The sequence below is a fragment of the Mesoplodon densirostris genome, chromosome 18 (assembly GCF_025265405.1).
Source record: "Mesoplodon densirostris isolate mMesDen1 chromosome 18, mMesDen1 primary haplotype, whole genome shotgun sequence".
Classification (NCBI taxonomy): domain Eukaryota; kingdom Metazoa; phylum Chordata; class Mammalia; order Artiodactyla; family Ziphiidae; genus Mesoplodon; species Mesoplodon densirostris.
This window is the reverse complement of record NC_082678.1, coordinates 28,012,901-28,029,102: the sequence shown is the minus strand read 5'-3', so window position 1 is coordinate 28,029,102 and position 16,202 is coordinate 28,012,901. Positions and strand designations below refer to the sequence as shown.

Here is a 16,202-nt window from a genome sequence, read left to right as displayed (position 1 = left end):
AATTGTTAAATAAATTATAGTGTATCTATACTATGAACTGGTATTCAGGCAAAACTAAAGTAGAGCTGTATCCACTGAGGTGCAAATATATCTAGGACCACATCGTTTACCAAAAAAAAAAAGCAAGTTCCTATATATAATGTAGAGTCTGGATTCATTTCTTTATTTTATTTTTTTAATATTTATTTATTTATTTGGTTGCACTGGGTCTTAGTTTCTGCCAGCAGGCTCCTTAGTTATGGCTCACTGGCTCCTTAGTTGTGGCATGTGAACTTTTAGTTGTGGCTGTAGAAAGAGAATCAGTAGGCTTTTGCATCTGCCCTGGGGTGCACCGAGGTTGCGAGCCCAGGTGACTGATGGGGGTGCCGGGCGTGGGCTGAGGGACAGGCGGTGTTTGTATTAGATCCATCAAGCTGGAACTAACCCTCCATCCAAGAGGAGAAGCCCAGCAGGTACCGGGGCCTCCGCTGGTTCTGTGTTCTCTCCCTTCAGAAGAAGAGCTATTTGTCCGCGTACCACAAAAAAAAAAAAAAAAAAAAAAGGAGAGCTGTTAGTAATCCTGGGGAAACCTGGGGTGTTCCCGTGTCACAGCTACTGGGTGACCAGTGTCACCTGAGCTGCGGTCTTTGTGTGGCTCCAGCAGCTGCTGGGCTTCGGGCAGGATGTGCTTGCACCTCCCCCCGGGAGACAGCCACTCTAGGTCAGGGGTGCACAGAAGTGATGAGAGGAGAGACCAGCCCTCCCTCTGCATGTCGCCTCCTGCCGCCCTTCCCAGATCCCCTTTCCTCCTCCTCGCACGGGTGCCCTGCCCTGACTCCTCCCCTCTAACATATTTGACTGGCGCTTACTTCTTTCCCACCCAGGAATGTGGCATCACCCCAGAAAGTGAGAACCTGACCTTGTCACCGAAAGGAGCTATTGACCAGTCGTCCTGCACGGGGACGCCTCTCTCCTCCACAATTTCCTCCCCAGAAGGTACATGATGGTGGGTGGGAACAACTGCAGGTCCTTCCCCGTCAGCCGAGTCCATAGTGCTTCTAATATTTCCTCCCGGATGGACTAGGGAGCAGCACTTTAATACCTAAGCGGCAGACAAAATAGGCCCCAGCTTGAGAGGAAGTAAGACTCGCTCCCTTGCAATGAGAGGGCGGTCTAGCGGCTGAGCTGGGGGAGAAGCAGGTATCTCACTCCCAGTCCTGCTGTCATAAGTGTTTCTTTAACATTATGACAGGGAAAAGCAAATCCCTCATCCCTGAGGTTGAGTTTGGAGTTCTAAAACATAAAGGAGCCAAACCTTGGAAAACTTTCCATCTAAACCCTATTTGGTGAGGGCAAGGCTAGGCCGCTGGTGTCCTCACTGCCCGGGTGCAGCGAGAGAGCTCTGCTCCCAGTGCACTCACAGCAGCCGGGCCTGACCTCCGTGTCCTTCCTCCAATTCCTGTCTCCAAAGACCCTGCCAGCAGCAGTCTGGCCCAGTCGGTCATGTCCATGGTGTCCTCCCAGATCAGCACCGACACCGCCTAATCCATATCCGGCTCCTACATCGCCCCTGGCACAGAAGAGGACGGGGAGGCTCTCCCCTGCCCCCGGGCCGCCAGGAGGACCCCCTCAGAAGAAGGAGACATAAGAGAGGAGCATGGGATGGCCCTCGCCGCTCTGCTCTGCTCTGTACTCGAGTCCCAAGGAGCTCAGTCCAGGGCCTGCCAGGGAGATCGGCAAAGCACCCCAGTGCTCGGGAGGGGAGCCCTGGAAAACAGGGTACCGTGTCGTTGAATCACAGACTCCCTCAGATGTGATCTTCCATGTGGCACCACTTCTGTCCTGAGGACTTGGTTTGGGTTTGCTGCCAGGCGAGCTGGGTAGCAGAGCCGGTGGCATCTGCACCTTGACTTTTGTGGCTCCTTTGCAGGTGACGCCAGCGTCGTCTCCAGACTGCAACTTTGCGGGCCTCGCCACCACCGCCGAAGAGCAGGATGCAGAGGTAAGAGCAAGGTGGACGCTGGTGCCCCTCGCCGGTCAGAGGGACTGCCGGCGCTGGCAGAGGAGGCAAATAGGATGGGGGCTGTTCTGGAAGAAGCCTTCCACGGTTGTGCACTTGGATCTGTTAGAGACAGGGTGCAGGCACAGGGACTGTCCGGTTAGCAGAGGGCGCTGGTCTCAGCGTAATAGGCGTGGGGTGAGTTCCAGAGGGAAGTCTTCCAGGCCAGACCTTTGAGAGGGTGTTTGTCCTCCAATTCACTTAGTATTTACCTGGCACAGGCATCTCACATCTTCCTGGCACTGGGGGACACAAAGACCGAGTGACATGGCTTTTGTCTGCCCACACCCCCAATCCACCCATCCCACCCATCCCGGAGCTCCGTCTGATGGAGGAATCAGAGTTATAACTCAGCGTGAGAAGTGCTCTGATGGAGGTGTGGCCGAAGTATATGGAATGCCCAGCTCCCAGTGGGGACTCTACAACTTTCTCTTGAGCCAGATGTTCTCAAAGGAGTATCTGGATGGGATTGGGGATCCTAAAGGGATTCTGAAAGATTTATGATCTCACGGTTTGCTTTTTCATTTGACAACTTTGATTTCCACCTGAGAGAAACAGTGTGAGCTAAACTATTACCAAGGCTATTCCTGACAGTCCCAGGGTCACTCTGTAAGATGCCTCAGACCTGGTCCCTCTGGAACGTGCCTCAGACCTGGTCCCTACGGGCCGATCCTGCCTCGCCAAGCAAAATCTGCCTCTGCTGGGCCTCCCAGCCATCTCACACGGACAGGAAATGTATGGATACCATGAGGGTGATTAGTTCTGTCTTCTGACAATCAGTAGACTCATTTCACTGCTTTATGGACTCACAGTGCCTTCCTTCTGTCCTAGGGAAATGATGTTCTAGAAGAAGAGGACGGATCACCCACACAAGAAGATGGTAAAAGACCTGGTCTTTTGCTCCCTTTTATTATATTTCTTTCCCGGGTATTCTCTGAAGGGTACAGAAAGGGGCACTGGTGTGACTTGGTGGCACTGCTCAAGGGTGTGGCTTTGGGGAAAGGTCGTCTTCTTGATGGAATATCAAAGCAAGCAGGGTATCTGAGGACGTCAGCAGCCTTCCTGGCTCTTTCTGGGCCTCTGAGCCAAGGCTGCAGTAGATACATGGAGTTCTCCACCTACGTTGAGTAGATCCTGAAGCTTCTTGGGCAACTGCCATCACCTTCCTTCCTGCTTCAGCTTCTCAGCTGAGTCTCACAGAACTGCTCTAGCAGCCCCAAAGTTCGGCTACAGCAGGAGAACAGCTTCCTCCCCTTGGGGGAACCGACTGTTAGGCAGTAGGTTTTCCTGCTTTAGTGAAGAAAACGGCTGATGTTACAGTAGCAGAAGGATCACAGCCCTGGCGGCACAGCAAAGGTGAGGTGAAGAGACGTTAGCAGCTCAGCGTACACTAGTGTTTGTAGGCTATTGGCACGAGTCTCTTTACCATCATTCAGGCCTCAAGTAGATATTTTTTTTTTAAATTGGAAGAGTTGGTTTACAATGTTGTGTTAGTTTCTGCTGTACAGCAACGTGAATCAATTATACATATACATATATCCACTCTTTTTTTAGATTCTTTTCCCATATAGGCCACTTCAGGGTACTGAGTAGAGTCCCCTGTGCTCTACAGCAGGTCCTTATTACGTATCTCTTTTATACATAGTAGTGTATATATGTGAATCCCAATCTCCCAATTTATCCCTCCCCTCCCTTGCCCCCCGCCATAACCATAAGTTTGTTTTCTACATCTGTGACTCTATTTCTGTTTTGTATATAAGGTCAATCATGTCTTCAATCGGAAGAATTTTGTTTCTAGTAAGCCGAGAAGCGAAGGAACGACCTACATATAGAGCAAGGAAGTGGCGGGGTGGGGGGATTAGGCGAGCTGGGAATCCCACCTGGGAGTGTAGGACCAGGCGTCCCAGGAACCGGTGTCTCTTCCCTCTGCTCCTCTGAGGTGCCTCCACAGAAGGGCAACCTCCAGAGCAAACCTGGATCCCAGCCTGGATGCAGATGTCACACTAGTCACCTCTGCTTTGGCCATGGCAGTTGCTTGGGGGGCGGTGTGGTGTGCAGGGGTGCGCATCCGCACATGACCACTCTCTCCTGGCCAAGTAGTGCCGGAGGAGGGGTGGTCGCCCAGGCTGTGCCTCTGCCGCACGCACACGCCAACCAAGCCGGGGTTGGGCGCTACCTCCCCTCGGTTGATGTCTTCAGGGCACAAGGCTCCGAGATCTCCATTGTGATTGCCGTCCCCAGTAGAATATTTGCTTCTAAAAGGCACAGGGCAGTACGTGGTTTCCGCCTGACATTCCATATGTGGTTTCCACCTGACATACCGTACGCAGTAGATGTATGTTTCTTCCTCTACCTTTCACCAAGGAAAAAAAACCGAGTGGGGAGCTTGAAAAAGTGACATCTAAAACTGTCCCCTTCCCATCTTACACGACTGTAGGTTTCTGGTCAGCCCCTTAAAACATCCTCAGAATAGCAAATTAAGCCTCAAAGAAAATAAATCATAATTTTGTGAACAATGCGATTCTTTGATTTGAGGTGCAAAATTACGGGACCAAAGAGCTTTAATTGCCATTTTATGTATTAGTCATTTCGCAGAGCCTTGTGGTCATAAACACACCCCACGTGCACCGACAGACACAGGCCGGAGTCCGGGGTCACTTCCCCCGTGGCTCTCCTAGCTCTTCCAGCCTGGCTTAGCTCTACTGTGGGCCCGGGTCTGCGTGTCCGAATCCCACAGACCTCCCCAGGGTCTGATTTCCCAGGAACGAAGGCTGGAAAGGGGCCAGTTAAGGAAACAGAGCAGAACAGAGCGAGAACACAAACGTACCCACACAGTTTCCTTTATTGTCCACTCTACCCACTTAATTCTTGTTTTTAATTTTAATTATTTATTTTTTTTAACATATGATTTGATGTTTTTTGTCTCCATCCTTAAGATTTTTATTTTAAGGACAGCAAAGCAGAGAAAAACACAGCCAGGTCCTCTCTAACTGCCTTAACTCCGTTACAGGCCAGAGGACATTCGCATTTCTAGGTATGGAGTGTGACAATAACAATGACTTTGACATCGCCAGCATGAAAGCACTGGACAATAAGCTGAGCTCTGCGGTCTGCTTACCCGGTGAGTGGCAGTCTGCTGAACAGGAACTTGGTGGGAGACGCTCCCCTGCTCGCACCCCTGCTCTCACCCTGGGACACCCATCTCCTGCCCTGCAGTTCCTGCAAGAAGGCATGGGCTTTGCTAAGGTGCTGGGAGCCAGTTGCTGAAAGGAAGTGAGGCGGCCTCGGGAGAGTCCTTGGGCAAAGAGCGACTCTGCTCTAAGCGAAACTATTTGGGCATGGAGAAAGGCACAAAAATACCTCCAAAGCCTTCCAATTTGACCTGGCCGTGTCCTCTCCATCATGATCTTGCAGATCCCATGGCAGGGGGCCTGGTCTTGTTTCCATCAACAGGCAGTTTAAGGCAGACACGGCGTCTGTGATAAGGTCTTGGAAAGAGAGCCTGAGCCCTTGAAAAGGGAACCTGTAGCCCCCTCAGAGGAGAGTGGTTAGTTAGGATCAGAGAGGAATTTCAAAGGCTGCATTTTATAGACTAGCTCTGTGACCCAGTGAGCCCTGGGCGACCACCAGTTGCCTTGTGCTCCCTAGATTTGGATCCCAAAGGAACGATCAGGGGTCGAGGGTGACTCTTCTCCCTGGAGCCCTAACTCTGTAAATTCAATCAGGGCCATCAACGTGCCCCTTATTCCTTCTCATGACACTAAACTGAATCCGGGATGAGTTCTCAGGAGGAGCCCACCTGTCAGTCACACTCTGGGCACTGATGTCCCCCTGCTCCATGCTCACCAAGGGCTTCACCAACCATGGCTCTAAAGCCACGTCTTGCCCGGTGGACTAGGTCGAAATTGCCCCTTCTGGGTTCACGGCAGAGACTGCCTTCATGTTGCATGGTTTGTAATCTCTTAAACATGCCCTGGACATGTTTAAGCTTCAGGACAGCCACGTCCCATCGTGGGTCCAGTGCTTTACTCCCTTGGCAACGTGGCTACAGGTGCTGGAGGGACACAAACTCCTGTGGTTGCCACTCTCCATCAGCTTGCAAAAGACCCAGGTCCTCACCCCTCTGGCCCCATGCAGGCTTGTGGGGGAGGAAGCCGTAATCCCCAGAGACACCTCCCACGGCCTTCCCAGGGGCTCGCCAGCCTTTCCACTTAGCGTTGACCCAGCCAGGCCTGGGCCAGAGCGGCTGAGGTCCAGGGTACACTTCACTTCCTGCCTTCCCACTCTTTACCTGGCTTCTGTCTGTCCATTGGTTTCTCATGTCTTTTTGCCAAATGTACGTCTGTCTGTCCAGTTTGTTTATTTTGAAACTCATTTAGGTTATCCAGACTTCGTGTGAAAGTTCATGTTCACCCACACCCAACCCCAAGCTTGCTGGGCACGCGCACATCCGAGGGGCCCTCGCTGAGGCTTCCATTCCTAACTGGCAAGAGCCTGTATTTAATATGCTGAAATTTTCCAGGAAAAAAAATATTTGTGAGACTAGATTAATCCCTGTTCCACAAAAGCGGGGATGCTTCTGTGGCAAAGGTTACAGGCAGGATTTGTTTTGGTCACTAGTTGGGGAAGATGCCATCTCTGCCCTCACTCCGCCCTGAGTCTGGGGCAGCTGTGCCGGCCAGCTGCTCACTGGGCTTCAAGAGAGGAATCTAGGCTCCTGCCTCCCCGCAGTGGCCGCCCACCAACCCCCGAGTTTGGCAGAGAGAGCTCCTGGGAATTGTTTCAGCCACCCATGCTGTTGGAAACTGACCCCAGGCCTTGTGCTTCCTCCTCTCCCTAACTCCTTCGGGCCAACCTGCTGGTGGATGTTTATTCCACTCTGGGATGGCGGCAGGGGAGCGAGACCTGGAAGGAAAACAATGCCTGGGCTTCTTTACAGTGATCTCGGGAGCCAGCCATTCTCAGATTAAACTGGCTTCACCGTTCAGGCCAGACATGAAACCGAATGACAGTGGCGGCTGCCGGGAGAGGGAGTTGAGGGTCGCATCGTAGCCTCACCCCGAGGTCTCAAGGGCTCTTACGGGAGAAGGAAAGTGCATCTGCTCTCTTGGTAAAAGGTTTCTCGGGTTCTGCTGTTAGCGTCACACTGGTAATAAAGAGCTGGGGAACTCTCTGGAAGCATCTGTCGGGTTAATGTCAGGTTAATGACAGGATCATCCACTGTGGTAGTTCCCGTGGAATCAACAGACCTCACCACGCTCAGCTGTAAGTTCAAAGTTCCATCCTATGACTGAGGTGCCTCAGGCTGGCTTGGCCGTCAGGACAGCTTCTCAGGCACTCGGTCTCCCTCTCCACGCTGTTTCCCTCCCCACACGGATGCCACTCCCCTCACGGAGCGCCCACAAGGAGGGAGCCCGGGGAGCAACCCATGGTCCACCCTCCCCAGGCCCAAAGGTGGTCTGCCAGGAGCCCCAGCTGGTGGCAAGTATGGCTCAGGTCCCCATCCTCGCTGCTCTCATCACCCTTGTGGGAGTGATGCTGAGAAAGGACCCGTGTCATTCCAGCACCTCTTCCCCTAAGAAGCCTCTGGGTCTTCTTTGGCCCCAAGACAAATGCGGTGCGGCGGGGGGGGGGAGGCGATGGTATGTTCTGAGATTGTTCTGCAAGGTTCACAAAGGGAGGAACTCTGAGTTGACCATTGTAGGTGGTGAGCCGATTAGAATCACGAGGCCGTGCTAGGTAGACGGGCCTCCAAGGAATCTGATGGAGTATCACACAGGCGGCAGGATAGTGGCCAGGGGACGAGTGACAATTCTGTGAAAAGGCTCTGGGGTGTGTGATGGGAAAAAGCAAAGATAATTTGAGTTTATTAGTGGAAATACAAATGGTATTGTTTTGTTTTGTTTTGTTTTCTGTGGTACGTGGGCCTCTCACTGTTGTGGCCTCTCCCGTTGCAGAGCACAGGCTCCGGACGCACCGGCTCACCGGCCACGGCTCATGGGCCAAGCCGCTCCGTGGCATGTGGGATCTTCCCGGACCGGGGCACGAACCCATGTCCCCTGCATCGGCAGGCGGACTCTCAACCAAGGGTAAGCTGTGAAAAGGCGAAAGAGAGGCATGGACATATATACACTACCAAACGTAAGGTAGATAGATAGTGGGAAGCAGCCGCAGAGCACAGGGAGATCAGCTCGGTGCTTTGTGACCGCCTGGAGGGGTGGGATGGGGAGGGTGGGAGGGAGGGAGATGCATGAGGGAAGGGGTGTGGGAACAGATGTATATGTATGACTGATTCACTTTGTTATAAAGCAGAAACTAATAAAAAAATAAAAATAAAAATAAAAACAATAAATACTTGGGAAGAAAAAAAAACTTTGACTCAAGACAAGCTGGACATGGAGGAGTGAGAGAGGGCAAGGGGTAGAGGGAAAGACATGTTTCTGGGTGGGGGCTGGTGTACCATCCCCCGGGCACAGCTCCTGCGCAGAGGCTTGATATGGAGCCCTCACCTCCACCCACCCACAGCAATCAGAGAAGAAAAGGAAATAAAAGGAATCCAAATTGGAAAAGAAGATGTAAAGCTGTCACTGTTTGCAGATGACATGATACTAGACATAGAGAATCCTAAAGATGCTAACAGAAAACTACTAGAGCTAATCAATGTATTTGGTAAAGTAGCAGGATACAAAATTAATGCACAGAAATCTCTGGCATTCCCGTCCACTAATGATGAAGAATCTGAAAGTGAAATCAAGAAAACACTCCCGTTTACCATTGCAACAAAAAGAATAAAATACCTAAGAATAAACCTACCTAAGGAGACAAAAGACCTGTATGCAGAAAATTATAAGACACTGATGAAAGAAATTATAGATGATACAAATAGATGGAGAGATATACCATGCTCCTGGATTGGAAGAATCGATATCATGAAAATGACTCTACTACCCAAAGCAATCTACAGGTTCAATGCAATCCCTATCAAACTTCCACTGGCATTTTTCACAGAACTGGAACAAAACATTTCAAACTTTGTTTGGAAAAACAAAAGACTCCGAATAGCCAAAGCAATCTTGAGAACGAAAAACGGAGCTGGAGGAATCAGGCTCCCTGACTTCAGACTACACTACAAAGCTACAGTAATCAAGACAGTGTTTTACTGGCACAAAACCAGAAAGATAGATCAATGGAACAGGATAGAAAGCCCAGAGATAAACCCACGCACATATGGTCAACTGATCTTTGATCAAGGAGGCAGGAATGTACAGTGGAGAAAGGACAGCCTCTTCAATAAGTGGTGCTGGGAAAACTGGACAGGGACATGTAAAAGTATGAGATTAGATCATTCCCTAACACCATACACAAAAATAAGCTCAAAATGGATTAAAGACCTCAATGTAAGGCCAGAAACTATCAAAGTCTTAGAGGAAAACAGAGGCAGAACACTCTATGACATAAATCACAGCAAGATCCTTTTGGACCCACCTCCTAGAGAAATGGAAATAAAAACAAAGATAAACAAATGGGACCTAATGAAACTTCAAAGCTTTTGCACAGCAAAGGAAACCATAAACAAGACCAAAAGACAACCCTCAGAATGGGAGAAAATATTTGCAAATGAAGCAACTGACAAAGGATTAATCTCCAAAATTTAAAAACAGCTCATGCAGCTCAATAGCAAAACAACAAACAACCCAATCCAAAATTGGGCAGAAGACTTAAACAGGCATTTCTCCAAAGAAGATATACAGACTGCCAACAAACACATGAAAGAATGCTCAACATCATTAATCATTAGAGAAATGCAAATCAAAACTACAATGAGATATCATCTCACACCAGTCAGAATGGCCATCATCAAGAAATCTAGAAACAATAAATGCTGGAGAGGGTGTGGAGAAAAGGGAACACTCTTGCACTGCTGGTGGGAATGTGAATTGGTACAGCCACTATGGAGAACAGTATGGAGGTTCCCTAAAAGACTAAAAATCGAACTACCATATGACCCAGCAATCCCACCACTAGGCATATACCCTGAGAAAACCATAATTCAAAAAGAGGCATGTACCAGAATGTTCATTGCAGCTCTATTCACAATAGCCCGGAGATGGAAACAACCTAAGTGTCCATCATCGGATGAATGGATAAAGAAGATGTGGCACATATATACAATGAAATATTACTCAGCCATAAAAAGAAACGAAACTGAGCTCTTTGTAATGAGGTGGATAGACCTAGAGTCTGTCATACAGAGTGAAGTAAGTCAGAAGGAGAAAGACAAATACCGTATGCTAACACATATATATGGAATTTTTAAAAAATGTCATGAAGAACCTAGGGGTAAAACAGGAATAAAGTCACAGACCTACTTGAGAATGGACTTGAGGATATGGGGAGGGGGAAGGGTAAGCTGTGACAAAGCGAAAGAGAGGCATGGACATATATACACTACCAAACGTAAGGTAGATAGATAGTGGGAAGCAGCCGCAGAGCACAGGGAGATCAGCTCGGTGCTTTGTGACCGCCTGGAGGGGTGGGATGGGGAGGGTGGGAGGGAGGGAGGTGCATGAGGGAAGGGATGTGGGAACAGATGTATATGTATGACTGATTCACTTTGTTATAAAGCAGAAACTAATAAAAAAAATAAAAATTAAATAAAAATTAAAATAAAACAATAAATACTTGGGAAGAAAAAAAAAACTTTGACTCAAGACAAGCTGGACATGGAGGAGTGAGAGAGGGCAAGGGGTAAAGGGAAAGACATGTTTCTGGGTGGGAGCTGGTGTACCATCCCCCGGGCACAGCTCCTGCGCAGAGGCCTGATAAGGAGCCCTCACCTCCACCCACCCCCTTCAACCAGAGAACTTCCAACTGCAGCTCCTCAGTAATTGAAGAGCAGGAAAGCTGGTGACTGGAGGGAGGCTGGGGGAGGGGAGGAGGAAGGACCACAGTCCACCGTTAGTCCGTCACTTAAAGGCTGGTGAAATTAATGGGGCAAATGACCCCAGTCAAAGAATTTGGCAAGTCCACGGCTTTCCTGGGTTTCACCCAGCGGCTCTGTTTCCTCGGCTATCTGGAAAGGAGGGAGAGCACTTGCGAAGAAGCCTCTGGAATGTCAGCTTCTGGGAATCTTGCTGAGGACGGGGCGGGGAGGGAGCGCTTACCGGGAAACACTGGATTACCCTAGCCGCCTTGGGGTGCCTGCGACCGGGGCTGCGGTTTCTGCGGACCTGAGCGGCAGGTGGCATCGGAGAGTCAGACCTGCTTGCGGGCACCAAGACGACACTCGGTCGGGAGACCGGGACAGGTCGCAGAAACGTGAGCAAGTGCCACTCGCAGCCCAGAGGAGAGGAAAGGAAAGCCCCAAGCATGCACCCAGCCCTGGCCCCCACGCCACGGGCTGCGTCCCAGGAGCCATCGCCACCTCTGAGCAGCCCAGATGGGAAGGGGGTGGGGCGGAGGACGGTTCCCGCGGCGAACTGCTCGCCGAGGGCCCCGGGGCCTCTGCGGGAGCGCCAAGCCGCGCGCCTCTCCGAGCCCTGCGCGGGGCCCTCGGGCGGGAATGCGCGGAGCCGGGACGCGGTGGCGGGTAGGGGGCGGGCTGGGTCGCGCGCGGGAGAGGGCGGCAGGAGGGAGCTGGAAGAGAGTTACCGCGTGAGAGAGCGGTTAAGAGCGCGCGGTCTCTTTGGAGATGCCCTGGCCAATGGCAGAAGCGGAAGCTGTTTATATGGGCGGGGCGTCGCCACGGCAGCAGGAGACGCCTTGCGAGCGGCTACTGAGTGCCGGTCCCCGGCCGCTGGCTTTCAGAGAGGCGCCGTCGGGCGTGAGTGGCGACGAGGATTGCTGGCTGGGCCCTCGAGCTGGGAGCAGAGAGCCGCGGTGAGGGTGGGCGGTGGGAGGACTTTCTTTGAGAACCTTCCTTTGGCCCGGGCTGCGCTCTGAGCCAGGTAAGGGACGGGGAGGGCTGCAGGCCGTGGGAAGGGAGGGCGTCAGTACCAGCCCGCTCTCCCATCCGTCCCCGACGGAAGTGGTGGGCCCAGGGACTGACATCAGAGGCGTTTGGGGGACACTCACTTCCCACCCCCTTATAACTCTCTGTATTGTTTCCTTCCTTCCCCTTGATCCCCATCCTAATATCCCTTTTCAAAGATCAGACGACCTCCCCCACCCCCCGACCCGTCGTACTGCCCTCCTGGACTCTCTCGCCCCATTTCCATTGGTTGTGGACGGAGAGAGGGGGGTTAATTCCCCGCTTTGAGGGAGAAAGGGGTGGCCTCGCATGCCCCTACACTCTTCCCTCGTTTGGCTAATTAAGTCTCCTCTAAAAGATCCAAGAGGAAAAGAGCGAGGCGAACCCCCTGTGGGTCGGACCCCCGGGCACACCTTCTGTTTCCCAGACCTCGGCAGTAAAAGATCCTCCCCAGCTGCAGGAAGGATTTTAGTAAGAGCCTCCCCCCTCGCCCACACTCTCCCCTCGGGGGTGGGGAAAGAGGGCTCAGTTCCCGCTCTGGTCCCCGCAGGCACCACACTCCGTTTGGAGGAGGCTACCCCCGGATCGCGGGATGGAAGCCCGCTTCCGGGAGGCTGCGTAACTGAAGCGGCGGGAGTCAGCGGGCCGGAGAGCTCGGCGGCCACCCTCGGCTCGGCTCGTGGATGTTGACAGCCCCCTCGGAGAGTCCCCGCAGATATGGCGGAGAGCTGGCTACGCGTCTCGGGAGCAGGGGCAGCGGAGGAGGCCGGACCGGAAGGCTGCCTGGAGGAGTCCAACGCCCTGAATGACAGCCTGACCAGCCTGCAGTGGCTGCAGGACTTCTCCTTTCTCAACGCCGAGGTCCCCGCCCTGCCTTCGGCGGACACCGACCCCCACGGCTACCACGAGCTGTCAGGCTCGGCCGAGCCGGGGTCTCCCCTGGCGGCGGACCAGCCGCACACACCCGGCAAGCCCACGTCCTTGTGCACGCCGCGGAGCGCCCCCTCGGGGCTGCAGGCCTCGCCTCCCGACGACGTGGACTACGCCACTAACCCGCACGTGAAGCCGCCCTACTCGTATGCCACGCTCATCTGCATGGCCATGCAGGCCAGCAAGGCCACCAAGATCACCCTGTCGGCCATCTACAAGTGGATCACGGACAGTTTCTGTTACTTCCGCCACGCTGATCCCACCTGGCAGGTAGGGAGGCACTCCCTCCCTCCCTCCCCATGCCCGCGCGGACTGGACTCACATCCCAGATGCGCAGGCCAAGTAGGCGCGGTACGGCCAGGGCCCCGAGAGAGGAAGGCCGTCCAGGAAGGACCTCAAGGGAGCCCAGTGCTTGGACTGCTGCCCCTTTGACTTCAGAGACGGAGGAGGGAGGATGTTCAGAGGGCTGTAGGGGTGCCGACCTAGAGGTTCAATTGGAAAGAACTTGTCACTCATCCGGCAGGCTCAGCCCAAAGACCAGGGCTGAACTATGCGTGGACACAGCCCCCCAGGGTATGTTGATGGACTGAGGGACACATTTTTGTCCCAAGTCCTGGAATTCCTCGACACTACCCTCCTCAAGGTCAGTTTGTCAGGGCCTGACTGGAGGCAGAGCATCGTTCCTGCCAGGCTCTGCATCCCGCCTGCTTTCAGTTGGCTGGAGGGGCTCTGGGAGGGGAGAGGGGCGTGCTGCAGGGTGTGAAGGCCATCTGTGTCCCAGTGGAAGGGCTCCGGGGCCTTCCGAAAGCTGCCGTGCCAGCCCCCACCCCAAGCCCTCCCTAGTTTCCTGCCTACACTCCTCCCCCTCTTCTCATCAACCTCCCTGGGGGGACAATTACCTCAGCCACGTGCTTTCCACAGGGGCTCTTTCCTCCCACACTGGCTTCATGTTCCAAGTCTCCGGAACCTGGCACAGAGCAGCCAAGGGGCCCAGACCACCATGTAAATCTCCCAGTCTTGCCAGGGGGCACTACTCACCTGCCGGCCCCACCCACCAGGCCCCAGACCCCTGTGCCCCAGCGTGGTTTGGACTGTGCACCCAGGCGTGAACAAGGCAGGATGGTGATTCAGGCTGGGCACACACTGCCCTGAGCCTCTTCGACCATCAGGATCAGGGGCTACTTGGGGACAGAGACCCTGAGGATGCACAGATCCTTCCCTGTGGCACAGGTCACAGGATCAGAGTTCCTGTGATCACAGCTATTCCACGTTTGCTTGGGCCCTGACCCTGGGGCAGGTACCATTTGTAACCTTGGTGAGAAAGCAGAGACCCTCCACCACCCCCCACCCCACCCCAAGCCTGAGAGGCCCCAGGAATGAGCGCTATGCTCTTGGCTGGGTAATAATCAACTGAGGCCTCAGAGCCTGGGGTGGGAGGAGGGGGACATGGTGGGTGAGGGCCCAGGCCAGCAGCCGGCTCTAGAAACAAGGAAAGTCATCAGATCCTCCCACACTTCATCCCCCCCGCCACACACACACCCTCACACCCACTCACTCATTTCACAAACAGAGAAGGCCAGCCAGGCCCAGGCAGAGGGAGATGGCCGTCCAGGACCTGGGGGAGCCAAGGCCTTTGAGCAGAGGCCGCAAGCAGCGGGGTAAGGGAGGGAGGGCAGGACAGGCTGGCACTGAGAGCCACCCTGCGGCTCAGGGCTCGGATGACTGAGCAGGCAGGTATCCTGGCAAAAGGGAACAAAAGCCCCCGACAGCACTCCCAGCTCCTGGTGCCCCGTGGCTGGTGTCCCAGAGCCTCCCGCTCGGAGCAGCGCCTCTGTCTCCCCTGCCCCCATCGGAGAGAAGGTGGTGGTGGGACTGGCAGTGGCGCTAGGAGCCCCCCATCACTGACCCCACCCACTCTCCCAGCTGTCTTCCTTCTCTCCTATCTCCCTGTGTCCAGAACTCCATCCGCCACAACCTGTCCCTGAAGAAGGGCTTCATCAAGATGCCCCGGGAGAAGGACGAGCCAGGCAAGGGGGGCTTCTGGCGCATCGACCCCCAGTACGCCGAGCGGCTGCTGAGTGGGGCCTTGAAGAAGCGGCGGCTGCCCCCAGTCCACATCCACCCGGCCTTTGCCCGCCAGGCCGCGCCAGAGCCCAGCGCCGCCCCATGGGCCGGGCCACTGACCGTGAGCACCGAGGCCCAGCAGCTGCTGCGGGAGTTCGAGGAGGCCACTGGGGAGGCGGGCTGGGGTGCAGGCGAGGGCAGGCTGGGGCGTAAGCGTCAACAGCCGCTGCCCAAGCAGGAGGCCAAGGTCCCGCGGCCCTCCAGCCCCCTGCTGCTGACCCCGGAGGAGCAGGGTGAGCTGGAACCCCTCAAGGGCAACTTTGACTGGGAGGCCATCTTGGACGCTGGCACGCTGGACGGGGAGCTGGGCACGCTGGAGACCTCGGAGCTGATCCCGCCGCTGAGCCCTGCCTCCCACGGGGACGTGGACCTCACCATCCATGGCCACCACATCGACTGCCCTGTTACCTGGGGGCCTCCAGTGGAGCAGGCTACCGACAGCCTGGACTTCGATGAGACCTTGCTGGCCACATCCTTCCTGGAGCACCCCTGGGACGAGAGCACCCGTAGCTCCCTGCCCCCCGAGCCCCTCTTTGAGGCCGGGGATGCCACACTGGCCTCTGACCTGCATGACTGGGCCAGCCTGGGCGCCTTCTTGTAAGAAGCCAGGCCCTGCGCCACCTCCAGACAGCACCGAAGTCTGGGCCCAGACTGCCCCCCTCCCCGCCAGTGCAGGCCCATGGACACCCTACCGCCCAGGCAGGGGCTGGGCCAGGTCACCCCACCAGGCCACACGGCCCCCAGCCCAGGCCATCCTCAGATTCTAGTCCAGCAGGCTGAGAATTGGGGCCCAGGACCAAAATTGCTGCCTCCGCTCCCCAGCCCCCCATACACACAGTGTTTCATGGATCCACTTCTTCCCTGCCCCAGAGACACGCTAAGGGCCCTGCACTATGAGAGCTGCGGCTTTGAGGGGCCCTGGCCAAGCTGGAAACATCAGTACGGGGCCCGCCCCGAACACCTTAGCTTCTGAAGCTTCTCTCTCTCCTGCTCTCCTCCCCAGGTCTCTATCCAGAGCAAGTTCCCAGGTACAACACATGCTGATTAGGTGACTGCAAATTAACACCCAAGAGGCCTCTCCCGGCAGTCTGTGAGGAGGAGCTAGGCGGAGGGGGGAAGAGAGAGGAGACAGAAAGGAGG

The 16,202-nt window shown here is 54.5% G+C and overlaps 1 protein-coding gene across 1 annotated transcript; it reads left to right on the top strand.

Moving 5' to 3' along the window:
- Positions 1 to 1,641: 1,641 nt before the first annotated feature.
- Positions 1,642 to 15,642, top strand: LOC132479155 (forkhead box protein J1-like; the record flags this gene model as incomplete). The annotated part of the gene is made up of 5 exons (XM_060082734.1): positions 1,642 to 1,758; positions 1,910 to 1,981; positions 12,846 to 13,007; positions 13,146 to 13,208; positions 14,896 to 15,642. Coding segments are annotated over exons 1-5 (1,161 nt in total), but the record flags the coding sequence as incomplete, so codon positions are not given.
- Positions 15,643 to 16,202: the final 560 nt, after the last annotated feature.